The 26,500-nt window shown below is 41.1% G+C and overlaps 1 protein-coding gene across 2 annotated transcripts in view; it reads right to left on the bottom strand.

The window, feature by feature from the left end:
- LOC116569104 (amphiphysin) overlaps positions 1–26,500 on the bottom strand; it is a 241,968-nt gene that overhangs the window by 131,438 nt on the left and 84,030 nt on the right. For both annotated transcript variants that reach the window (XM_032305109.1, XM_032305111.1), the window contains exon 2: positions 8,684–8,764. In XM_032305109.1, coding sequence (XP_032161000.1) covers positions 8,684–8,764 — 81 coding nt within the window. The remainder of the gene's footprint in view (positions 1–8,683; positions 8,765–26,500) is intronic.

The following is a 26,500-nucleotide window of genomic DNA, read 5'->3' as shown; positions in this document are numbered from 1 at the left end:
AACATGGTATGTTTCTTCATTTATTTAGTTGATTTTTTTCTTTAGCTTATTATGATTTTCAGCATATAGACACATATTTTGGGAAGTAAACAATTCATTTATTTGGAATGTTACTATGTTTTTAACTTTGGTTTCCACATGTTTATTGTTAATATATAGAAATGTGATTGATTTGAGGATGTTGACCCTGTATCCTGTGACCTAGCTGAACTCACTTATTTGTTCTAGGAGTTTTGTGTTGAGGTGCTGGGATTTCCTATGTACACAACATGCCTGAAAATAAATATTTTATACCTTCCTTTCTGATCTGTGTGCCTTTCATTTCCTTTTTTTTCTTTTTTGTGCCAGCTGCAACCTCTAGTTCTACATTGGACAACATTGGTGGGTATGGACATCCTTGACTTGTTCCCAATTTTAGGATAAGCATTTATTCTTCTACCATTAAGTACGGTATTAGCCTTAGTTATTTTGTATATACTCTATCAAGTTGAGGTAATTGCTCTCTATTTCTAATTTGCTGACCATTTTCATTATGAATGTGTGTTAGATTTTTGTCATATACTTTTTCTACATCAATTAGTATGACTGCATGGTTTTTTTCTCCTTACCCTGTTTAAATGGTGGATTACACTGATTGATTTTGGACTGCTAAACCAGACTCAAATACCTAGAATAAATCTTACTTGGTCATGATTATAATTCCTTTTATACATCATTGGTTTGATTCGCTGATACTTTGTTAAGGATGTATATGTCTAAGTTCATGAAACATATTGATCTTCAGTTTTCTCTTTTCACACTGTCATTTCCTGGTTTGGCTATTAAGGTCACTGGCTACATCTACTTTCTGTAAAAGACTGCATAAAATTGGTGCTAATTTTTCTTTAAATATCACAATTCCTCAATAAAACCTCCTGGTCCAGAAGATATTTCTGTAGATTTTAAATTTCAAATTCAATCTCTTTAATGGTTATAAGACTATTCGGATAGTCTATTTAAGCTTTATTACCTTGTAGCAGCTTATGGTCATTGAGGAATTGGTCCATTGTGGTTGTCAAATTTAAAAGTATGAACTTATACAACAAATTAAAAGAGACTACATCAAATTAAAAAAAAAAACTCTGCATAACAAAGGAAACCACCAACAAAATAAGAAGGCAGCCTATAGAATGGAAGAAAATATTTGCAAACCATTTATCTGAAAAAGGGTTAATATTCAAAGCTTATAAGGAACTCTTACAACTCAACAGCAACAAAACAAACAATCCAATTTTTAAAATGGGCAGAGGAACTAAATAGACCTTTTTCCAAAGAAGACATACAGCCAACAGGATCATGGAAATGTGCTCAACCTCACTAATCACAAGGTAAATACAAATCAAAACCACAATGAGATGTCACCTCACACATGTTAGAGTGGCAATCATCAAAAACCCAAGAGCTGGCAAAGATGCGGAAAAAAGTGAAGGAACCCTTTGGCACTGCTGGCAGGAATGTAAATTGGAGCAGTCACTGTGGAAAATGGTATGGAGGTTCTAGAAAAAACAAAAAACAAACAAACAAACAAACAAAAAACACTGAACTACCTTATCGAGCAATTCCACTTCTGGGTATATATCCAAAGGAAATTAAAACAAGATCTCAAAGAAATATCTGCACTCCTGTGTCTACTGCATCACTATCTACAGTAGTCAGATATGAAAATAACCTGTGTCCATCGAAGGATGACTGGATAAAAAAGATGTGGAGTGTGTGTGTGTGTGTGTGTGTGTGTGTGTGTAATGGAATATATTATGGAATACTTATATATATAATGTTTATATATTTAAATATGTATATATATAATGAAATATTATTGCAATGGTCATGAAATATATAATGAAATGTTATTCCATGAGAAAGGACATTCTGCTGTTTACAACAACATACACAGACCTTGAGCACATTATGCTAAGCAGAATAAGTGAGACAAAGGCAAATACTGTATAATATAACTTATATGTAGAATCTAAAAGAGCCAAACTCATAGAAACAGAGACTGGAATGACAGTCACCAGGGTCTAGGGGTTGGGGTAAAAGACGGATATGGATCAAAGTGTAAAAACTTCCAGTTAAAAGATGAAGAAGTTCTGGGGACTCTAATGTGCAGCACAGTGATTACAGTTACTTATACTGTGGTATATACTTGAGGTGGCTAAGAGACTATATCTTAAATGTTTTTACCACACAAAATAAAAATAGTAATTAGGTGGTGTAACTCTGGTGGTAATCATTTTGTAAGACATTAAATGTATTAAATCAACACTTTGTACACTTTAAACTTGCACAATGTTACATGTCAATTATATCTAAATAAAGCTAGTGAGAAAAGAGGAGGAGGAAAGGAAGAAGAGAAGAAAGAATGCAGGGGAGGGGAGGGGAGGGGAGGGGATAGAGGAGGAAGAGGGGAGGGGAGGGGAGGGGAGGGGAGGGGAGGGGATAGAGGAGGAAGAGAGGAAGGGAGGAAGGAAGGCAGACCAGCCCTACCTGGCCCATTTACCTACCCAGCTCACCTCCACCCTCACTCTCCTGACTCAGCTCTTAGCATTAATATTATTAAATCATATGTAGTTTTTCAAAGGGGGCATTCTCTTTCTAAAGTTTTGGGTTTTACATATGCCACTGTCTTTCCTGGGTAGCTCTTCACTCCTGTCCTTATTATAAATAAATAAAGAAGCAAACAGAGCAGAGCTGTTCACAGTATCTGCTGATTGTCCTTTTCCTAGCTACAGAATCTATAGTAGCTAGAGGATTTATAGTGATATCCTTTGTTTCACTCCTGATATTGATAATTTATGTCTGTTTGGGGAGTCAGCCTTGCTAAAGATTTATCAAATTTATTAATTTTTTCAGAGAATCTGCTTTTTATTCATTTTCTCTATTCTTGTCCTATTTTCAGTTTCATAGATCTCTGCCCTTTTATATCTCCTTCCTTCTGCTTGCTTTGGGCTTATTTTGTTCATCTTTTTTCGACTTTCTTGAGGTAGAAACTTAGACTATTGATTTGTTTCCTCTCTTCGTTTCCAATATAAAGATACAACACTATAAATTTCCCTTCAGCTGCTTTGAAAAATTTTATTTTCAAGGCCTTATATCTGGGGTTCGGGTAAATACTCTTCATTTCTTCTCAGGATCCTATACTGGGAGTCTAATACTGTCTATACTGTCCCCTAATTAAGCCTGATTACCTAGAAAGAGACTTATTAAACTCATTCTCATGAAGGTCTGAGTAGCATGTATGTTCTCTTACAGGGGCATGTGGATTTTCACAGGCCGTAAAGCTTCCAGAATCAACAACACGGGGCAGAAGGGAACTCACTGCCCCCAAAGTCACACCTGCTGAGGTTAAGATCCTCTCCAAAAACTGAAGGTATGCAGATCACAGATACTTCAAGGCATGGCCACCTAATCTCTCTCCAAATTTTATCATAAAGACACTAAAATGGCTATCAAATGGAGGGTAAGAAGTTTCAAGAATTAGAGGAAGTGCATAAAGACGAGTGTACAAACAGAAATAAAGCATGAGCCCTCAATTTGTTGCCCCCAGACTAGCCGCACTGGCATCTTCTGGGACCCTGTCAGAAATGCTCATGTCCAGGCCTCACCCCAGACCTACTGACCTGGCAGTCCAGGGGAGGGGCCCAGCCATCTGTGCTGCATCTGATGCAGCTCAAGTTGAAAAACACTGCTCTGGTGGACACCACACTTGCCCCCTGACGTTCTTAATCAGAATCTGGTATGATGACCTGACAGCAGGCTCCAGAGGCTGGCTGAGGTTCTCCATACTCTGGGTTAGGATGCTGTTGTTTAGAACTGGATCACTACCCCAGACAGACAGATGGGATCACGTCTAATCCAGGCAGTGGTTACTTCAGAGGAAGATCACTATTAATATAATAAAAGGTAGATACTAACATATTCAGATCACAGTTACTTGTGGTAAAACGAAATAGCTCTAAGGCCCTGCTGAGCCTATATGCTCAAGTATATGCTCAAGAAAATTGCAAAGATTTTCAGAATGCAAATGAAATTTGCCATAAATAAAAATTTTATCCACACATTAACACAGTGTGGGAGTATATTTATATTTACATTTTTAAAACTTCTATAAGTTTTATTTTTAATTACTTCATGCATATGTATTTAAAAATGTCATGAAGTTGACTTACAAAAATTCACATATTCAACATCTTTTCCATCCCAGAAATAAACACGCGATCTAAGAATGTGCTTTAAATCATCATTCCTGGGGGTGCCTGGATGGCTCAGTTGGTCAAGTGTCTGCCTTGGGCTCAGGTCATGATATAGGAGTCCTAGGATGGAGCCCCACATTAGGCTTCCTGCTCAACAGGAGAGGAGTCTACTTCTCCCACCTCCTCTGACCCTCCATCCCCTCCCCTGGCTCCTGTTCTCTCTCTTACTCATTCTCACTCTCAAATAAATAAAATCTTTATTAAAATTCTTTTAAATTATCATTTCTGCCACAGGGTTAGAATATTTCTCAGGTTTGAGAAATATTTTTAAAGCTTAGGTGCAAAGCACTAGATCCTGTGAATATATAAAGATGAAAACAGCTACACAGGATACTTGTGCTGAGGAGAGAGCTGTAAGAAGACACGACTCCAGCTTTCAGTCACTGGATAATCCTAATAATTGGAATAACTGGCTCCAAATTCTCACCACTGGAGATGAGTTCAAGGCCTGAGCATTCCTTCCTTCTTTGTATTACAGCAACGTGACGCTATTCCTTGCTGGTGGGCATGGGGAGAGGGAGCAGAACAACATTGCTATGGTATTTAAAGTCCTGAGAGGTAAAAGACCTCTCCCCTTTATTACAAGTTTGGCTTTTGGACTGTAAGTCCGGTTGGGTGCTCCCAGCTGTACTCACTGAAATGTGACCAAATAGCGGGTTATCTGGGCCCAAACAGTCCCTGAGCTGTTCAATCACTGTAATTAGCACAGTTGCTGTAAGCATGGCATCTTACATGGGCAGACTTATTAGCAAGGAGGAAGAAGAGAAGGGCCAGGGACCTTCTTTCCCATCTGGGACCTCTTTGCTCACGAACAGATTCATCAGCAGGTTACCAGGTAAAAGTAGGCGATGTTCACACCATCAATTCTGCTACTTGTTAGCGGCTTTGGTAAGACAGGCAAAATAAAAAAGAGGGGTAAAAATATAACACTTTGGGGCAGGACATCTTGAAGTCAGTGTGTTCTTTCTCCTGAAGGATTTCTATAATCCTTACTCTCTTTGGCACTCCTCATCACGGAAAATCCCAAGTTTTCAGCAGAAGAGTTCACTCTATTTATTTTTGCTCTGCCCTACACTCCCCTTCATCCTTGTCCCAGTTACGCAGTTTGTGAAATCTGGACCACAAAAACCACAGCAATGGAGAACCCAAAGGACAACCAAGGGAGTGTGCACAGACCTTCCATCTACGCTCTCAGTCTAACAAAAACCAGCTTTCAGGAAAAGAGGTTTGGGATCAAAAAGAAAACCTGGGGTTGGAATAAGATAAAAGTTAAGCTTCAAGCCAGAGTTCAAACACAGACGCAGCTGCCACCTTCATTTCCATCAATCACTATGAGGCTTCCATGATTTTACTAAAGGGAATTTAAAAGCAAAATCACCTGGGCCCAAGATGTTTAATTACTTCCTAGAACATTCTAGAAAAATCCACTTTGGCTTAAGTATGAATTAAGCATGATCAGGTGACTATAATATAATGCACAAATCCAAATAGAGTTCATAGGATACTCTATATAGAATCTTTTTGGATTTGAAAAATACATTGTCACAGAAAAAGAGATGAAATCTAGATTTCCTGGGTCAGAAAATATCTTAAGAGTCTGTTGCTTTTAGATGATGCCTTCTGCCTTTAGAGTAACGATTCACCTTTACATGAACACTTAAAATAATGGGCCTTGTAGAGGTTACTACAATCTAAATAGATCCTCCTTTCTAGGTTAATGTTTCTGCACAAGCAAATGGAGAAACACCTTTCTCAACATAACCAACAGATGTGAATTGGTTACCAATACATATCGAGGCTTAAAAGGACACCTTTTCCCTTCTGCAGAGTATTAATACAGTCATCCTCCCACCAGTCTTCTCAAGCATGAGTACGTTTTTACAGAAAATTGACAAATCCCTCTCTTCCCTCCCTCCTGTCCATTCCTTTCTCCTTCTCTCCCTCTACTATACAGACAGAGTTAAGGTACCATCATTCCTCCTTTCTGCACTAAAAGAACTATACATTTAGGTTTTCTGATTAAAAGAAACAAACAGATAAACATCAGAATGAGTATGCGCTAATCCAAGATGTTTTGATGCAAAAATGTTTCAAAGGGAGTCAAAGAGGGGGGTCAAGATACCCTTTAAGAAATACTATTCCTACATTCCATTTTGCTTGTTCCACTCTTCTAAAGTAGACTTGTTTGTTCCAACTTCCCCAGATTTTGAAGTTTTACCCAGTTCTTGAAATCTGCTAATATTCTTGGTAAGGACCAAAGTGTTGGGTCTTCAAGAATGATAGTATACCATTTGCTCTATAACATTTGAAAATACATCTAGTGATGGGAATGGATGGCACAGCAACATTACAAGGTCACCCCAGGCTGCTGCTGCTGGTGTCACAGGTCATTTAACTGGTGGAAGCTGATGATTTAACCAATCATACTTTTCTTTAGTGCTGAGACTAAAAACAATTCTCACCTGGTTCAGTCAACAAGTTTAAAAAAAAAAGGCCAATGAGAATTCACTGAAATTGGAAAATGCAAAATGCTTCCTAGTCACGAAGTCTTTTCTGAACTTGATGCTTCCCAAGGTTAGCCTTCTGGGGTGCTAACAACATCAAAACACCCTAAGAGTGATACGGGGGGGGGGGGGGGGGACCAGAGCAAAGACCTAATTAGCTCCACAGAGACACACCAGACAGGAAGAGAAGAATGTAAATCCTCAAGAAGCAGGCAAAACTACAGACATGAATCCTTTCTATCTAACTCAAATCCCTTAAAGCAGATATTTGGAATCACCCTGCAGAGACTGACAAGTTTCCCTGTGTGAAGTTGTTGCAATCCAGACAGTGATATAGGGGGTATAGCTCAGTGGTAGAGCATTTGACTACAGACAGTGATATATACGAAAGTTATCCAAAGGCATGAGATAACGTACAAAAACTCACAGAATGAGAATGTAAGGAGACATGGAGAATCTGTCCTGGAGGAGACTGGGCGACAGCATAGTCTACAGGCATGGAGCTGATATTTCTCTAGAATTCTCTCTTCTACCTCATTAAGCCAAATCTCTCCACAGTACTGTTTCCTGGACATGATCTATTTCAATGTCACTGTTCTCTTCTCCAGCTCCCTTCTCTCCTTCCTCATTTTCAGGCACAACATGATGGCTACGACTCACAGTATAAACCGAGTACCTATCTGCGCATGTCCACTCCTACTCTTGGGATGAAGTGGGAGGTATTCAGGATTGTGCTCTGGCAGAGCCTGGGCTACTTGACTCCATACGTGTTGGATTTCATCACCCCGTGTCAGTGAAGGAAAGCAATAGCATCTCTGCAGTGAGACAAATAGTAGGGACTCTGGCTCAATATGGAAGAAAGTAATCTTCAGGATTTGAGGTGATTTATTTCCTGCAAACAGGAACGAAGGGGACAAAATGAAACCCATGAGGATCTGCATTACCGACTGTAATCCCCAAGGCCACAATATCCTATGGACACTGGTAGCTCCAATGACACCAGGAAAAATAAATCTGTGCCCTCACATAATCGCCCTGTCCAAACCTTCTTTGCCAGAGCTTGCCGTCCCAGCCTTCTTCCCACCCAAACTCAATTATGACCTTCAGATCAGAGGCTTCTAACCATAGAGAGCCCCACTTACACCTCCCCCCACTTTGACCCTCATGCACAACTCTGGCCAGTTATCCAAGCCTTAGAGATATAAACTGATAATTCAGAAAAGAGTTTGCTTCCTCATGCATGTGTCTGTTGAACACACAGCAGCCCATCAAACGACCAAACATCACAAACCATGTGTCTCAACCTTCTTCTTCATGATCACCCCCCTCAAGAAGCTCTGTAGACATTTTCTTCCTCATCACACACCCCCATGAAATTTTAATACCATGGATATACTATATGTCTATTTATGTGATGTATACACATAAAAAGAGTATAATTTCTTTTATCTACAAAGACCCAATTTTCACCCCCTTGGGGGAGATATAACCCCTGTTAAGAATGCATGATCTTGAAGCATGAAGCAATTAAAAATACTGTGCCAGAAGTATCTAATTCCTGTTTCCCTAATACTGCACTGTACTAAGACTATAAATCACCCAAAACCACATCTTTCCTTTAGATCAATAATCTGTACTAAAGAGCTCCAGTCAAGCCAAGTCTTAATCTCCTGAGAGTCTAAAACACAAATCATCTTCCTGTGGCACCTACTGCCTCTTCCTTCACCTGTCATAAGAAAGCCTACACAATTAGCGAGGGTCACCCTCGGGTTAATGCCAACCCCAAAGAAAGTTTCTTCCTTCCACCTTAACACATTTTACTTAAATACTAAAACACAAACACAGTCAACCCATTTCCCCTTCCAGAAACTAGATAACTGTACTTACCTCTTGCCGTTTGAAGTTCTGGACGTATTCTTCAAACTGCTCATCTTTTGTCTCATCGGCTTTCCCAAGCTTCTGAAGGACCTAGATGGCAAATAAGACAAAACAGTTTGATTCAATGTCTTCAAGTAACAGGCAGAGCAAAGCTGCTGTTTTGCTCTTTTGAGGAGACATCAGTCAGCATAGCCAGTTTTTCTGCCCTGGAAACATCTAGGCTTGATGGCTTGGGGTTGATCAGTCTTGGATTTTAACCAAGTTCAGCAACCCACAGGCTAAGCAATGTAATGCTACATTGCCTTCATAGACTTACATATCTGCTTCCTCCAGGAGGCAGAGGCAAAGCTCTGTCTTGTCTTCTTGTCCAAAGCATCTGGTACAATGCTCAATGCATAACAGGTACACCGTTGTTTGTTAAACAGTAAACCAAGCAGGGCGCCTGGGTGGCTCAGTGGGTTAAAGCCTCTGCCTTTGGCCCAGGTCATGATCCCAGGGTCCTGGGATAGAGCCCCGCATCAGGCTCTCTGCTCAGCAGGGAGCCTGCTTCCTCCTCTCTCTGACTGCCTCTCTGCCTACTTGTAATCTCTGTCAAATAAGTAAATAAAATCTTTAAAAAAAAAAAAAAAAAAAAAAAAAAACAGTAAACCAAGGTCATGTCCCTGAAGAATTACCTACTTTATAGGGACAGTATTAGAATTAATGCAGACAGGTCCATGGCCAACTCTCCCCCACCACCCTCCAATATGCCTTTCAACTCCCTAAAAGCTCAAAGAGGCCCTGAATAGAGACTGGAAATTAGCAATCCAGAGCATTAGGGAATGCTATGTGGAGCTTATTCAAACTATGCTGGAAACCCTAGCAGACAGGAATGTGACCAATTACATTCTAGCCAAAAAAGCAGCCTCAGCAGAGATCACTGGAAAAATCATTATATATTATGGTACTGGGCAGGAGGTGTTCTGCCTTCCTAAAGCACAGGATGGGGTTCTAGGAGAAGGAGTTCTTCGAGAGAGAGCAGAAAGTTACTTGGGGACAGAGTAGAAGGATCCTGAGAGCCATAACTGGGTTCTCTATTCAATAGTCCCACATCTAGGTTCTAAAACACCAGGTCGTTTGAGAATTTTTAAAAACTCCATAAACACAGCCTTAATGAATTGAAAATTATTTATATGAAAATGTTGTCCTTAACTTTTGAAAAACTGTAACAACAAGATCATCTTAGAAGTGTGTTGTAAATGCAAGACACTATTACTGCTATTTTTGTTGTTACCATTGTGGTAAGAGAGAGAGGGCAAATCAAAATTGCACAGGCCACACCTGCTAGAGAAAGAAATTCAATGACATAGGGATGTTTGACCTTGTTCTACGATCTCCCCCCATCCACTCCTGTATTTTTTGTTCCAAAGTAAAAATAACTTTAAGAAGTCATTCAATAGCTTCTTTATTCTACCTTTTTAAAAAATTTTCATTTTGAAGCCAGGTCTCCCAAAGGACCTCTTGCCACACACATAAACACTAAGAGTAGCGGGGGAGGTACCTAGCATTAACTATGTGACCTTCCCTCCTGATTCTTAACATTTACTATTTCGTCAATGTTTGGCTACTCTAGAGCAGATAAATCTTTGAGTAGTGGCAACACCGCATCTGTTGGTAGCAGTTCCCAAAAGCCAAGAAAAGCTGTCAATTTCTCCTGAGCAAGCAACCTCAACCCCACCACTTACCACACACTGCAAAGGCACTGCGATCTCAGGAGTGGCAGAAAAGAGAAAGATGTTTACAGAGCCTCCACTATGCACCTGAAACCTCAGAGAGTGATTTACATGTTATGTCTGTCTTTCATTCTCACAACACTCATAGTTGCTTCTTATTCTAACCATATAGCAAATGAGGAAATAAGACAGAGTAAGCAGCTTACCAGAGACCCTCTGGAAAATTCCCTTTTTGAGGCCTGGTACCCCTGTCCCCACCCACAAATAGCCTGTCCTTCTCGTGGGAAACAAGTGGGATTTATACATCCTGTCATTCTCATCTGAGATTCCTCACAATACTCTGAGAAAGACCCATCTTCAAGGATGCATATCTACCACTGGGAAGGGGATTCTTCACAGACCCTTTGTTGAAAGTCTGTTATTTAAATTTTAAGTCATGACACCTTGCATTTCATATTTCTAGAAATTGTTCATAAAATTAAAGTAGAAAAAAAGACCCCAAAAAACTGCTCCTAGGTGTCAAGAGAGAATTATACTTGGATGACTCCATAAGCCTACAAGCCTACATTCTCTCTTCTAAAGACTGCAGTAAAGGACCCAGACCTCTGTGAGTTACAGCACACCCACATCTTGATGGCAGCAGCCAGAAGAGAGATGGGAAAGGCATGAGTCAGGGGCAGCAAAAGACATGGACTTTGCTAAGGACTTTCTCATGCTAGTCACTGTGACAGGGGATTCTGTTGCTTCAGCTGATTCTCATGGAGCCTCCTCACTCCTATTTTAATTGCATCAACAGCATAAACTTACACGGACAAAAAGCTGGTGGGGGGGGTGGATATTGGATGTATCCCACAATGAGAATCAGGATTCACAAAAAGACCTTTCTTCTGCAAGATGGTATTCAACGGAGATAAAATTTGGGTCAAAAATGTAAATTTTTGAATTTATGATATCAACATTTAACCAACATGAACAGAACGGATCCTAGGAATATGTCACTTTCTACCCTTTGGGAGAAATAAGGGTTGACTTTCGCAGATACTCAATACAAGTCAACAAAGTGATGTTGCTGGAAAGCTCCTTAGGCCACATGAGAGCAAGTGGGAGAGCAGGGCTGCAGGCTTCCCTGCCATGGACAAGGTGGTGAGCACAGAGAGTCACAGCCAGCCTGGACCCAGCTAAAGGGAATCCTGAAAGCACACAGAACTGATTCCCTGAGGTAAGAGGAAATTTTGATGTAACTAGAGATACTGCCAGGGAGAAAAGAAGAGGAAGAGAGTGCAGTTGTCTTCAAAGACTGAAGGGTAAAGAAGGTGGTAAAGAAGGATCAGATTGTTCCATTAGAAACCAAGATTGAGGACTAGCATCAGTAGGTAAAAGCTATATATAAAACATTTTGCACAGGGGCGCCTGGGTGGCTCAGTGGGTTAAGCCGCTGCCTTCGGCTCAGGTCATGATCTCAGAGTTCTGGGATCAAGTCCCACATCAGGCTCTCTGCTCAGCAGGGAGCCTGCTTCCTCCTCTCTGCCTGCCTCTCTGCCTGCTTGTGATCTCTCTCTGTCAAATAAATAAATAAAATCTTTAAAAAAAAAAAAATAAAACATTTTGCACAAATCTATCAAAGTTTTCTCGAAACTAAATTGTTTGTTGGTAGAGGTAATAAGTTCACTGTCCTAGCCATTATCTAAGCGCTTGAAGCAATAGTTACAGGGACCAGAGAAGATGTATTCATCAAACAGGTGAACAAAATAAATATCTTCTAATTCAAATTTGAATTCTCATTTCAGATATCTTCTAATTCTCAAAGCCATAATAAATGTATCAGGTTTGAGTGTATCAACTTTATCATGTGTATCAAGTTTACCCTACAAAAGAACGCAAATCACCACGAAGGCAGAGAAGAAAGTCTATTCACTTCGACCTCCAGCAGAAGAGGATGTACTGGAGACTGCATGCCAACCTCCATGCACGGTGCCACAAGGAGGGGGGCGAATCTAGGGACAGGAGCCTGGTGGTGCCGAGGCACGAGGTGCAAGACGGGGAGCTGGTGGGGATAAGGCTGGTGTGGGAGGAAGATGGCAGATTACAGAGGGGATTAGTCTGCAAAACTAAAGACTGTAATTTTCTCCTATAGATGACAGTGAGCCAGTGAGGTGTTTCCCTAGAGGGGGACACCCGAATAAACCTGTGCACCTGGGTGGCAGTGATCAGGACAGATTAAGAGATGGTGGGACCAGTTAAGAGACTACAAATGCAATGTGACTGAGCCTGAACTAGGAGACAGATAGGACAGACCCTTAAGAAGTACTTACTGGCTTACGAGATGGACAAGGTAGAGGCAGAGACCATGCGAGGATGACCTCACTGCCAGCTGTTGGGACGTAAGTTGTGGTTAAGACGCCAGGGAGGGAAATGGTTCCGATGTGGGATTAGGAAAGTTAAGAACCAGAAACATGCATCAGGACTTTGGATGAAATTGAAGGCCCAGCTAGAAAACTCATTTCAGTGGTTTTGTCATTTTTCTCCAGCAGCCTCAAAACTGGGGGTAAAATTGATCTGCTACAGTAGAAGTACCTTAAGGCAACAAAAAATACCAAATCCTGGAACTGAGAGGATTAAGAATATCTTCTACCTAGTTTTCTGTCACCATATTTGACAGTGAGTTTCCAGCTTAAGTGGCCTCTCGCATTTCCTATCCACTGGCCTCCTCAAAAATATCAATTAAGCCTGACCGGTTTGGTACCACTGATGTTACAGGACAATTACTATACATTCATGTATCTGATATTTACGTTCTGACAATGCAATAACATCTTCCACCTACAGGCAAAGGGCAGACAATTCTGTGCTCATGCATTTTGCTTTAAGTCAATTTCATTTGCACTGACAATTTACTATTTTGAAATAATAAGATTTTGTTGTCACTTTCATTGCCGCTGTTTTCAAATGTAAAATTCCATTCTTTTTTTTTTAATTTTTTATTTTTTATAAACATATAATATATTTTTATCCCCAGTGGTACAGTAAACCTCAAATTTTTTTTAATTTTTTATTTTTTATAAACATATATTTTTATCCCCAGGGTACAGGTCCGTGAATTGCCAGGTCCACACACCCCACAGCACTCACCAAAGCACACCCCCCCCCCAATGTCCATAACCCCACCCCCCTTCTCCCAACCCCCCTCCCCCCAGCAAAACTCAGTTTGTTTTGTGAGATTAAGAGTCACTTATGGTTTGTCCATAGTTTGGCTATTGTAAAATTCCATTCTAAGTTGAATAAGCTTTTTCAAACTGCCTTTCTGAAGGTGAGATTCTGAATCATCCCCATAAGTCTGGCTGCTTCATGCTCCCACCTCAGGCCTGAGGTTCAGAAGTTCTGATCTGGACCCTGGGAAACAAACCGAGGGTCTCAGAAAAGAGTGGGTGACCGGGTGATGGGTATTGAGGAGGGCACGTGTTGTGATGAGCACTGGATGTTATACATAACTAATGAATCATTGAACACTATCATCAAAACTAATGTGACTACAGTGACTAACTAAACATAATAAAAAAGAAAAAGGAAAAAAAGAAGAAATTCTGATCTGATCACAAAAGACAGCATGGACCAGATGAATGAAAAATTAAATAGGAAGGAAAAGCAGGAATATGGTAGCTCAGAATATTTCCACTAATAAATCTTCTTGCAAGTGTCTCCTAAAGCAGTCTGTTCCCCAGCACAGTTTGCACAGGCTCCTCCAAACATGGGAATCTCACGTTCTTTTTTTAGAGTGATTTTCTAGAATTGTTCAATTAATTGTTATTTATTCATGAAATGTTAATTGTTCATGAAGTGGTCAAGTAAGGTCCCTAAAAATTCAGAACTCTTTGATTTGCGCAGTTTCCCCATACTGTAAATGTACTATTTCGATCAAGGTTCAAATCCTCATAGTCCAGAGCAAATAAGTACTAACTGACTGCTATAATAGTAACAGAAGAACTGCCCTCTTTGCATATTTTTAAATTAGGAGTGGAATGCTATGTTGGTGGCTTTCAAAAAAGGTAGCTGGCATTTTAAGGCAAAGAAAAACTTCACTACCTTCCATTGCACATGGAAATGATGGGATGCAAAGGAGCTGGTACAAGGAAAGGATGAAGACCACAGGTACTTCAACAAGAATGGTTTAAAGAACTCTGCAGGATGGGCCACTGGGATTCCTAAGAAAGATTCAGGCTTTGGATGAGGGATCAGACTGGACAAACTTCTAAATCTGAGGGATTCATGCTTCCTTATGTCAGACTCTAAAAGTCAATGAGAGAACTGCACAACATAGTCCTCTCCAAACAAGGAGGCACCCTTCTCTTCACATGCTCTGTATTGGAGGGGGAAGGGGAGGCGGGGGGGGGGGGTGCAGGAGGCAGGGGAGTGGGAGGCAGGGGAAGGGGAGGCAGGGGAGGGGGAGGTAGGTGAGGGGGAGGCAGGCCAGGGGGAGGGGGAGGAGGAGGAGATAAAATTATGTATACATTATCCATTCACTCCACCAGTCAACTGCATGGGATGAGCAGGGTCTCCTCTTATCTGAATAAGACATGAAGAGTTCGTCTACCCCACCCCCCACCCCAGCCCATGTGCACATGATTAATTCACTTATCTGTCCAGACACTTACATGTCCATGTGCAAGTTCTGCCTCTGGAAGTTCCACCACCTGGAACTGGAAGGAAGCCATGAAAGTGCAGGATAACCACCTGTGCTTTAGGGTTCTATGGGCAGGCACTGCACTGTGTGCCAAACTTCTGGATCCTAGACCTTTCACCTCCTTCTGACTGTGTTTTGAAGACTTCAAGAAGTAGCTTTAAGGTGGCTTAACTTGAAAGGAAGAAGATGAATCATCCTTTGGTGTGGTTCATGTACCAGTCAAGATCCTGCACTTTACCCTCTATCTGGCCCTTCCCAGATTTATGTCTGTGTCATCATGGCATCTACCCCTTGCTCTGGCAGTTTTCAGTAATACATTAGCCATGGTGGCCTCTAAGCCTTTCAGAGGCTGGCAGGGGCCTTCCTCTAATTCTGGGAAACATTGTTGGGGAGGTAAGCAAAAATAGGTGAGAAAGGGGATGTTCCCAGCCTTCTGTCCATTTGAGTGAATGTTAGACTTAAAAAGTTTGAGGATAACATATGGTAGAGAGAAAGTACAAATCTCACACAGGAGCAGGTTTATGCTAGGTGTGACAGAACCAACTGAGAATTAGAATGCAGTGGAGGGAAAAAAGTTCTGGAGCCTAGGAGGGAAAAAGAGGGAAGTGAGAAGGGCCCCCAGAATGCAGATACAGTAAGCAGCAGCCAAGCTCTTTTTAGTCATGCATTGACCTGGTCAGGTATCATGCTCCTGATGTCTGTTCTCCTCTCTACTTCCCAACATTGAAAGCTGGGGACATCTTAGTTCTCCAAATTAAAAAAATAATTCTTGGTGGGAAAAAAAAGCTTGAGGACTACTGATCAAGGAAAGATGAATGGATTCTGGCCCCTGGCATCCAAGGCCCTTCTCTTCTCAAGGTGCCTGTTCTCTCCCTCTGGGTTAGCCTCCATGTCTCTTAAGGTACATTTCTAGAAATCCAGATACTTCCAGTACCCAAAAGAGAACACAGCATTTACACCAAAATTCAGCAACACAGAATTGTACTAAAGCCCTCAAGTCACCTTGACCCTCTGAGAGAGACTAGATTTTTCCTCTTCAGTGGCAACCCCAACCCCATCAAGGATATGCCAATAGTGCACGGGGTAATACAAAACTCTCCAACCACATTACATCATTTAAATTAATCCTCCTGCTCCTTATCCAGAGGAAGATATTCCTCCATTGACCCCTGTCCATGGGTCAGTAGACCCATGTCTACTGAAATGGTGGCGAAACACCCACAGAAAAGCTGCTAAAATGCATGTGGTTAGGGGAGGCCAGGGAGGGCTCTACACCCAGGCAGTACTCCAGGGAGCAATTCTCTTCCTGATCCCTTTATACACACTCCTCAGACAGTCTTGGTGACCCCAGTTATCCACTGGACCAGCAGAAGATGAATCAGCAACGTGAAAACACAGACCTACACTACAAACACGGAAGACGTTAGCTTAGGTAGAACAAAGAGTTCACAAAGCTCTACCCAAGAGTTCAGGATTTCAGTTAGGGCTGAAATAAACTGCCCAAGAGGGGCTGGCTTTTGGTGACGAAGGGTATGAAACCAATGAAAAGGAGTACAGAGAAGAAAGAAAGGAAATGTGCTGGTTTCTCCTCCTTTTGTGAAAATGCCCCACCCTAATAGCTCTGTAATTCCCTAATATATAAGCTATTATCTATGGAAATTTAAAATATACCACATTTCTATACACATTATATCTAAAAATGAATCTAATCTTTCCAACAATCTTATGAGTTAGGTTACGATATTTATCTTCACGTTACCAATGAGAACAGTGAAATTTGGAGTAACTGGCCAGTGACAAAGCTGGCATATAACTGAGTCAGGATTCCAGGCAGACAGGCTGATTCAAGTCTACTTCTCACCACTAGGCGATAATGCCCTAAAGACAGCAACAGGGGAAAGAAACATGGCCTGGTGGCCACATTCTTCCCTGGAGAGCTAAGACATTCTCCTCCACTCCCACTGACTGTATCACATTGTCAGGAATGCTCATACAATAACAGCTAGATCCATACTTTTGCTAAACAAAAGCCATCTGAAACAATCTCAATCCAAAATAGGTTATTACATTTACTCATAGACTGTGAGCGACATCCACAGGTTGTATAAAATGCCTTCCCCCATTCTATCCTCACGTAGGCAGAAACCATCCAATTTGCTTCTGACTAGCAAAAGGCCTGGGACGACATTACCTCCTTGTAAGATCAGGGCACAGAGTCACTCACTGAAGCAGAGGTGGTAGAGAAAAACAAGATGAAACCACCTCACTGGATTCCACAGATGCCAAGACAAGATCCTTCCATTAGGACAAGTGACAAGCTCCGAGAAAGAGACAATCCAGATAACCCAGGTCCTCTCCGACACCTCTTCCGACACTTCAGCACTAAAGGTCTCACTCCTGACACCACTCTCCTTCATGAGTTCCTTGCAGCCCATAATCCTGGCATCACAAAACATGGTTACCCCCAAGTGCTGCCAACTTCTTTCTCGTGCTGTCAACAAAGCTTACATGCCCTAGTGGAGTGGTAACTGATTAAAAATCATAAGAAAGATTTTTGGAAGTTTTGTTCTACCTTATCAACAATCTTTCTCCTAAATTTCAAGAGGTAACTTCAAGGGTTGAGATGGGAAAATTCAGGGACAGCTGAGAAAAACCCTCACTAAGGCAGTGTGTTGAGGCCCTGGACTAAAATCGTTGGTAATGGATGGGAATGAGAGCCCTGTCTCTTTGTGGGAATTTGAAATAATTGCTTCTCTGCTTTGTATACCATGTGAATGAGGCCTACTCTCAGAATAAGAATGCCTGCTCCCTTTGTATCCAATAGGGATGTTCTAAATTTATGTGTTCTAAATCTACATAGGCTGGGGTTTGGTTTTCAGCTACCCTTCTGACTCACCCTGTTCTTTCTAAGGTGGTATTTCCCAAAGAGTATTCCATGGGACATAATCTCAGAAATCTCCATTTAAAAAAATTTAAAAAAAAAAAATTCAAGGTTAAATCCATCAGAAAAATACCAAGTATTATATATCCCTCTATAGAATATCAAACAATATAGTTAAAGGTTAAAAAAGGGAAAATCATTGTGCCCATAAAAACACAACATGAACACCTGTCAAAGATTAATTTTTAACTCAGTATTTAATGATTTAATGAGAAAACTGCTAAGATGTTACCAGTTCCAGGAAAAAATTCAAAAAAATGACATATAGAGGCAATAAGGAATGCTGAATGAATATTAAATACACTGGACAACAGTCAACTGCACCTCTCTAACACAATCCTAAACCTTTCATAATTTTCCAGTATAAGCATATTTAAGTCTCCAAGAAGTAATGCAATTTTTAAAACTCTGCATTTAACATTATTCAACCCTGTGTTTCCCACATATACTTGTTAACCTCTTAGGTTACTATTTACTGGAGCACAATTTGGGGAACAGTTTCTTCTCTCTTCATCATATGGGCGTCTCTGATCTTTACTACAAAAACAGGTGAGGAATTACGTATGAATATAAAATCCCTTGATTATTTGTAGGGAGGTTCTCCTTAACTGTACCAGCCTGCTCCTAAGAGAAAATAATCAAATGTAAAAGAGGAAGGAATTCAGTTGGTGGAAGGGAAGTAATTCTTGATTGATTTGCTCAGATATAAGCTCTACTAGCATGTGAATTCTCTGGTTTTGGAAAAGTTGTAGAATAAAAGAGAGCTAATACGGTGGGTAGGAATGGGGCAGGTTCACCCCCAGCCCCTTCCCTTGGAGTCTGTCCTCCTGGGCAAGGCTCTTCATCTTTCTGTGGTCACCTTCACATCTGTAAATTAAGGATACTACTCACACCTAACTCAGATGGTTTGCAAATTAAATGGTAAGATACACATAAAACTTTTATTTCTAGCAATAAGGGCTTAAGAATGTTACCTATTAGAATCACTGACCTCCTAACACATGATACTGGACAATCTTGAAGGACCAAGAGTAGGGGCCTATGGATGACTCCTGAGGAACACATCGATCTTGAGATCTGAGGATTCTACAGCTGTTCCCTAGAGATAACCTTCCCTTTGTCTGATGAAGATACACATAAAGGAACAATTACAGCAACACAGAGTCTCTTCAAATAAGACTTGAAAAGTGAGTAACATGTAGATGGACTGTGGGTCTCCCTTGAGGAGAGCAAAGATAACCCTGGCCTCTTCTGAGGCAAGGGGCCCTCTATCTAGGTCCATAGATAGATTCCATGGTGTCAACGGATGACCGGAAATTATATGTCTGATATAGTTTGAATGTGTCTTTTATTCAAAGTGGTTCATGGCTTCCATCAGATGAAGCAATTCCAAGATGGGCACAGTGGAAAGAAAATAAGGACACAATTCAAATCAAACAGGACCTCACTTGATCACCTATGAAATCTGGGTGACCTCTGCAAAATTCTAAATGTCATTAAGCTTCTGTTTCCCCATCGTTAGAATAGGGAGCAGACCAGATCTGGGAAGATTAAATGAGAACATGAGTAAAGAGCCTAATTTGATGCCTGACTCCAAAAGATGCTTTTTAGTAAGGGTTCATTCTTTTTCTTCTCTTTCATTTAACATCTTCATCTTAAATCGCAATGGTTAGAGGCTGACAGGGAGCGTGGATTTCATGCAATCTAACTTGCCCATCCAACAAATGAGAGTCTGAGAGAAGTATACTGCCAAGGTCACAAATTCAGTCTTCTACAATATAGAGGAATCTTTCACGGCTAATGGGACACTGTGAAGATTATGAAACCATCTTCACTGAGAGCATGGTTTGCTGGAAATTCTCTTTCTTCAGCTCAGTAAATGCTTTTTGGGCAATCTCCAACTCTAAGAAACACACATATGTCTGCAACATTGCCAAGGCAACCAAGAGTAGCCTAGAGTAGATGTCTAAGTTCCTAGAAACCGTCTTTATTAGCAACTCCCCCATATTACTGAAGCATCTGAGGAGTTTGAGAGTGGCAAGACATGGACTTCTTCCATGTGACTCTCGTTCAAACCGGAAGACCAAATGCCATCATCAGATCTGCTAATGGATCTCCTAAATCAAGAAAATCTGTGCCTAGGGACTGAGGGTGGAACTGGGCTAATACCAAGAGCAGCTAGCTCTTTTTAGGTTTTATTTTCAAGACTAAACATTATTTAAAATTGTAGCACTTTGTTGTTGTTGTTAGAAACAATAGTATGACCAGAATCCTCATACTGGAATTTTCATTGCAGTCCTACCTGGGGTCACTGAGTGACATCAAAAAGGCTATTCATTCTCTCAAGCAAACTCACTTCCTTTTTAATTAAATGATGACTTTTGGTAACTTGCCTTTTCCTTACTTGCAAATACACTGTGAAAGAAGAAAAAGAGAGAGGCTGTTGGGTACTTAGAGAATGTCTCAAAACATGTTCTTCATGATCACAGATTGGAGTGCCACCAAAATACTGCAGGTTTTTAAAGGTCCCCCAAAGCCATGCAGTACACCCCAAACGCCAGGCTCACCATCACCAAGTATTTGGGATGCATCCAACAGGATATGCAGCCAGTAGAGGATTTCACTGGTGGTTCTACCTTTAATGTTTATTGCTCCAAAAGTATCAATAATTTGATGTTTAAAACCTAGATTTCATATAGATTATAGGTTTGAGTGGAATTTAAAAAAAAAAAAAAAAAAAAAGGAGATTGCTAATAGACTGAAAACCAAACATCCTTTCTCCAGAAATGAGTCCTAACATAGGACTGGACACGGTGTTTTCAGTTCAGTTTGTTCCTGTGGTTGTTTTCTAAAGATCTGTGCTCAAGAAGGAACTCTGAGTGCCTTCATAACCTTTCTCTAAAGAGCACTGGAACAGAGGGACAACGTAAGGTACTGAGGGCCCTCGGGTGAGAAAGAGGCTGCTCCCTCGGCCTGCCTACAACCTGCCTGTGTCAGAGCACAGCCTCCTGCTCCCGGCCTCTCAGAGCTGAAAATACTTCTCAACAGAGAAAATACAATCACCACAAGCAAGGAAATTATGAACAAACAAACAAAGAAGAAAGGTGAATCATGTAGCACTAATAATTTTTGCATGTATTTCTTTATTTTCATTTTATGCATTGATTCTCAGTTTTCTGTAGCCATTTTTAATGGCTGATCAGCCTGAAGGAAATGTACCAAGGAAGAGAAAGTACGAAGCACAGTTTTGTAGAAAGCTTGCTCTTCAGATTTAATTTGGCATTTCCTGAGCCAGAATTACCTTGTTCTTATGGTTAACGTGGGTATTTTATGATGTGGAATATAAACTTTGTAGAAGTTTTTTAAAATCACACTGAGACTATGCTTTGGCTTGTATCACCAGACTCTTACATGCCATTTAGGCTATCTTAGGGCAATGTTTTTAGAAACAGTATGGTGAGTGAGAATTATTATATGACAGGATGGGTGGGGAGAACACCACAGTCTTTTGGAGACCCTGATATTCATAGAAGACTTGCATCGGTGAAATATGCTTCTGGAATAGCCTTTCACTAGCTGTTCACACCATCAGTAAAGATAGCACCCACCCCACCGCCATCCACAGTTTAATCTTCCGCAATTTCAGTTACCAGAGGCCAGCCACAGTCTAGACGACGATCTTTCTTGGACATGCTGTCGGAAGGTCAGTTGTAGCCTAATGCTACGTCACAACGCCTACGTCGTTCCCCTCCCTTCATCTTGTCCCATAGGCATTCTATCACCCACATCACCACAAGAAGGGGGAGAACAGCACGATACTTTGTGAAAGAAAGACTGCATTCATATAACTTTTCTTATAGCTTACTACTGTAATTGTTCTATTTTATTATGTTATTGCAGTAAGTCTTCTGCTGTGACTAATTTATAAATAAAACTTTATCAAAGGTATGTATGAATAAGGAAGAAAATAATATATACAGGGTTTGTATTATCCATGGTTTCAGGCATCCCCTGGCATTGGGGACAGTGACGGGGAGTCAGGGGAATGACTGTACTTGCAGACACTTCTTCTGTGATGCATACTCTGCATTTACCCATCCGGGTGCACCCTCTGCCCTTGTCACCCTGCTCAGCGCTCTAGAAACTGGATCTGCAGGGGCTGCCTCCTGCCCTGGCCCTCTGGCTTCTATCTGGGGCCAACCAAGGGGAAGCCCCAGCAGGAGATGGGTGGGAGAAGGGACAGCTGGGGCACAAGTTCCCTGACTCTTTGTCAACCACCCACTGGTGCAGTGGCTTCAATGGTGGTCTCTCCAACAATTACATCTCCTCTCTCTGAGTTTTCATAGTGGCTCCCTCCTCTTCTACTTCAGGCCAGGAAGTAAGACGTCACCAACACCCCATTGCCGTTGGGACCAAGGACTTTCCATCCCCTCGTCCCCTGCCCATTTCCCTTAACTCTCTCCACAGAGCATCCTGGAATAGAATTTGCATCTCAAAATTTCTAGCTTAAAATCTCCCAGTATCCTGAAACCTCTCAACGGGGAAAAATAATTAATTCAACAATCCAACACTCTTCTAAAAAAGTAGCACTGTGTGTCACCCCATAGGAATGATCTAAAAACAAACCAGTACAATTCATCCTACCAGAAATAATATGCACAATAAGCAAGTCTAAGTATACTAAGCCCACAACAATGGGGTTTTGCCAAAGACAAACTTTCCAGGAACATAAGCTCTATAGTTGCCAAAGGATAATTATCATTAAAAAGTGTTTAGTAGGATGTTTTCAGCCTTCAACTGAATGCATCTCAAAAGGCAGAAGTTGTTTTTTCCTTTTAAGAGGTTGTAGGACTTTTAAACCAGGAGTTGTCACAATACTGTTTCATCAGTGTTGTTTTAAGATGTCCATATTTCCTCCATTGAGAATTTCAGATATTCACAACCAAATCCTAGCAGGCTTTTTTGAAGAAACTAATTCTAAAATTAATCTGGAAATGTAAAAGACACAGAATAACCAAAACAATTTTGAGAAAAGGAGAATTTTTTTAAAAAGGATGCTACATCCCACACCAAAGCTCTTGAGAGATATTAAGACAAACTTCCAGAATAGAAAAACTAAAAATGGGATGGCTGATTTCTGTCCTACAGAAATGGTTGTTTCATTCAAAATCCTCGACCTCAGTACCTTAGTGCCTAGTAAATCTTGTCCACAGTGACAGAAAACAATGACTACAAACAACTAGTTCATAAGCCTTATCCCACATGCATCAAGCAATCAAGTCTTAAGGGAGGGTCTCGTGTGTAGAGCCCAGAAGCTACAAGATAGAATCCAACACAGAAAGAAGGGAGGACTGTGTTTTTGGAAACATAACTGGCCATGTTTCTAGGATAAAACCACTCCCCACAGAATGTACATTCATGAGATAATCCTTTAGATTCACGGAAGACACTGGTTTGGTTCCATACTTTATTATATGCAGTATTTTAGAAGTACTTCTCTGCCTTCTTTTTTAAAAGATTCAGAGATGAGTTTGCTTTCTAAAACGTTGGTTCTTTTCCTTCTGCTCCTGGGTGTACCAGTTAGAGCCATAATATATAATACTTGACATCTGATTAGTCAGAAAACAGAAAGAATTTCCTTCTCTCAAAACTTGCCACTCAAAGTGGATCTTCACACTGCAGCATCAACCTCACCCAGCAATTTGCTAAAAATCAGAATCTGGGCTTATCCCAGATCCAATGAATTGGAATCTGCACTTTCACAACATCCCCAGGCAATCCATCTGCACATTCAAGGAGGTCTGCTCTAAAAATTACAAACTCAGTGTCAAATCCCACAGGTAAATAAAAGAATCTAAGTCATTATTCTGAGCATTTGTTGTAGATGCAGAAAAAGAATTCAAGATCAGCAGACTGGAGATATTATGGTCACAGGATACATACTGACATCTGGTTATTAAAGCGAACACACTCTTTTAAAAGAGATGACTAAAAAATTTCCAAATGGTGAAATGTTCTGGACAGTTGACTAGGTTCTGGCTGCAATTCAATCTGCATTTTCATGAACTCATCAGAATTAGATTTTTATAAAATGATTCTGCAAACCACTCCAGAGAAAATAGTCATCCCGATTAGTCACATTTTTGTCCACAATACGTGAATTAAACTTGAGTTTCTGGCTCAGTAACGTTCAACAGCTTCATATAAATGAAAGGGGAACATCCCTCAAGTTTTTCCTGGCCATCCGCCAAAATGATAAGCAATCACTGGCTTGCTCAAAACCCCTGATGGATTCTCTTGCCCTTTCAAGCAGAAACAACAACCGAAACCAGATGAGCAGCATCTGGTTTTGGATTTCAGAACCAAGGCTTCAAGCTCCTCGGGACTGTAGGCAGGGGATTTTAACATCAGAAAATCACAGCTGTGAAGAACAAATCCATTTCCATATAAATGTCCTATGATGATTTTCTACATAAAATAAGAAAGAGGCTTTAACTCAGTAGTTTGCATACCACAGCACCGTTAACACTGAACGGATCTTTGCTTCCTCCTCCAAAACCTAATGAGTAACCAGAGGCCCATGCCTGCTCAGTACCCGACTGTGAACCCCACAACAGGGCTAGGCCAGCCTCGGAAGATCCCCTACCAACACTGAAAGTACTCGCTGCCTCCTTTGCTCATAATTGTGGCAAAGGGGTGTCTTCTCTCCCCTTCATTGCTTCTTTCCTTTTCCTTCTCATTCCTCACCTCTCACTGAGAGTTTGTAACAGACTTTGTCAGCATGAAGCACACACTTGAATTACACTGTGAAAAGTAGCCAGCAAGAGGAAGTTTCATTTTTCTAAAATTTTCCAAAAAATATGAAGGACCTGATTTTCTTCAAAGGATGCTGAGAACTCAAAAACACAAAATCCCCCTCCTCCCAATGAACCTAGGACCCTGGGGAAGAGCCAAAGTGATAGGGAAGAAAAGAAATGGGGTGGGGAGGGCAGGGACAGAGAGAGATGCAGAGCTACACATGCTACTTAGGCTGCTTATGAAATGTTATGCTACAAACTTAGGAAATGAGAAAAGTATAAAGAAATGTCTGTACCATACTCAGGTCTTGAGGTATGGTTGTAAGCAACTTAAATGAGCTTTATTTGTGATTATGGACTGTAAGGTTGCACTCTTCTGGGCATTGAGGGCCAAATAGAAGGGTTACATAACCAGTTGGAAAGACAAATGATACCCTTCAACATACATTTAATAATAGCTCACTCTTGAAATGGTCCAGGAAACCAGATGACTTCATACGGCCTTATATGCCAAGTGCATTTGGAATCTCCAAGAGGGAGATGCAGAATGTAGTGCTGTCCAGAATTCTTCTGAGCAGAGAAACTTTTTGTCAAAAGAGTAGCTCGCAAGACTGACGCTCTACACCTGGACAAACTCTGAACCACACTGTAGAGTTCTAGACCTGGGCATCTCTGGAACCTCTCAAATAGCTTCTCAACCTGGATGATATCAGGGTCATCTGGCAGGCTTTTTTTTTTTTTTTAAAGATTTTATTTATTTATTTGACAGACAGAGATCACAAGCAGGCAGAGAGAGAGGAGGAAGCAGGCTCCCCGCTGAGCAGAGAGCCCGATGCGGGGCTCGATCCCAGGACCCTGGGATCATGACCCAAGCCGAAGGTAGAGGCTTTAACCCACTGAGCCACCCAGGCACCCCTCTGGCAGGCTATCTTAAATTAATACCAAATTTACACAGCACCCAAAAGTGAACCAATCCAGGGCATTATATGTCCTGGTTCAGCTGGGTTTAAGCTCTATCACCCTGGATAGGTCACACAGATTCTGTAGGACTCCTTTCCCCAACTGTCTACTGCCTACAGACAGGGTCCTGAAGATCATTTGTTCCTCAGAAGAATCCCATCGTGTGTAACTTGGGTTACTGGGATACAGATATCAGTATCATTAATTGACCTGTGTGAATAATTCAGTACAAAGCAGGTTCAAATAATGGGGTTCAGGGAAGTACTTGGTTCACACCTCAACTTGGCCAAGTTAGACTCCACTGGTTTCTCACCATTTAAAGGACTACTAATGAAATAAAACCATCTGTGTAACACATTCACAAGACCCTCCAGAGACCTAACCATCCGCTGGCCTCAAAGCCATGCTCTAGAGTTCTCTGCACCTGCTGCAACTGACCCAGTGGACTGAATCACCCAAGCTCCCGTGCATCTAACTCTTGAAGCCAATGGAAAGCAGCTGCAGCTGAGGAAAGAAAGGTCAGGCTCCACTCTGTCCCAACTCAGTTTTGCTTGTGGCAGGGCTCATGTCCCCTCATCCCTGTAACTCCTATCTGCAGAACTCTCCTTTATAATTCCAGCTCTCACTGGGTCTCGTTGCCCCATTTTCTTCCCTTGCCCGTTCAAACTAGCAGCAGTTAAAGCTACTTCCCATAGTATCAGCCTCTGGTGATGCCTTTAACACTTCCCAAACTTCTGC

This window comes from Mustela erminea, chromosome 11 (genome assembly GCF_009829155.1).
Source record: "Mustela erminea isolate mMusErm1 chromosome 11, mMusErm1.Pri, whole genome shotgun sequence".
Classification (NCBI taxonomy): Eukaryota; Metazoa; Chordata; class Mammalia; order Carnivora; family Mustelidae; genus Mustela; species Mustela erminea.
This window is presented reverse-complemented; position numbering and strand designations above follow the sequence as displayed.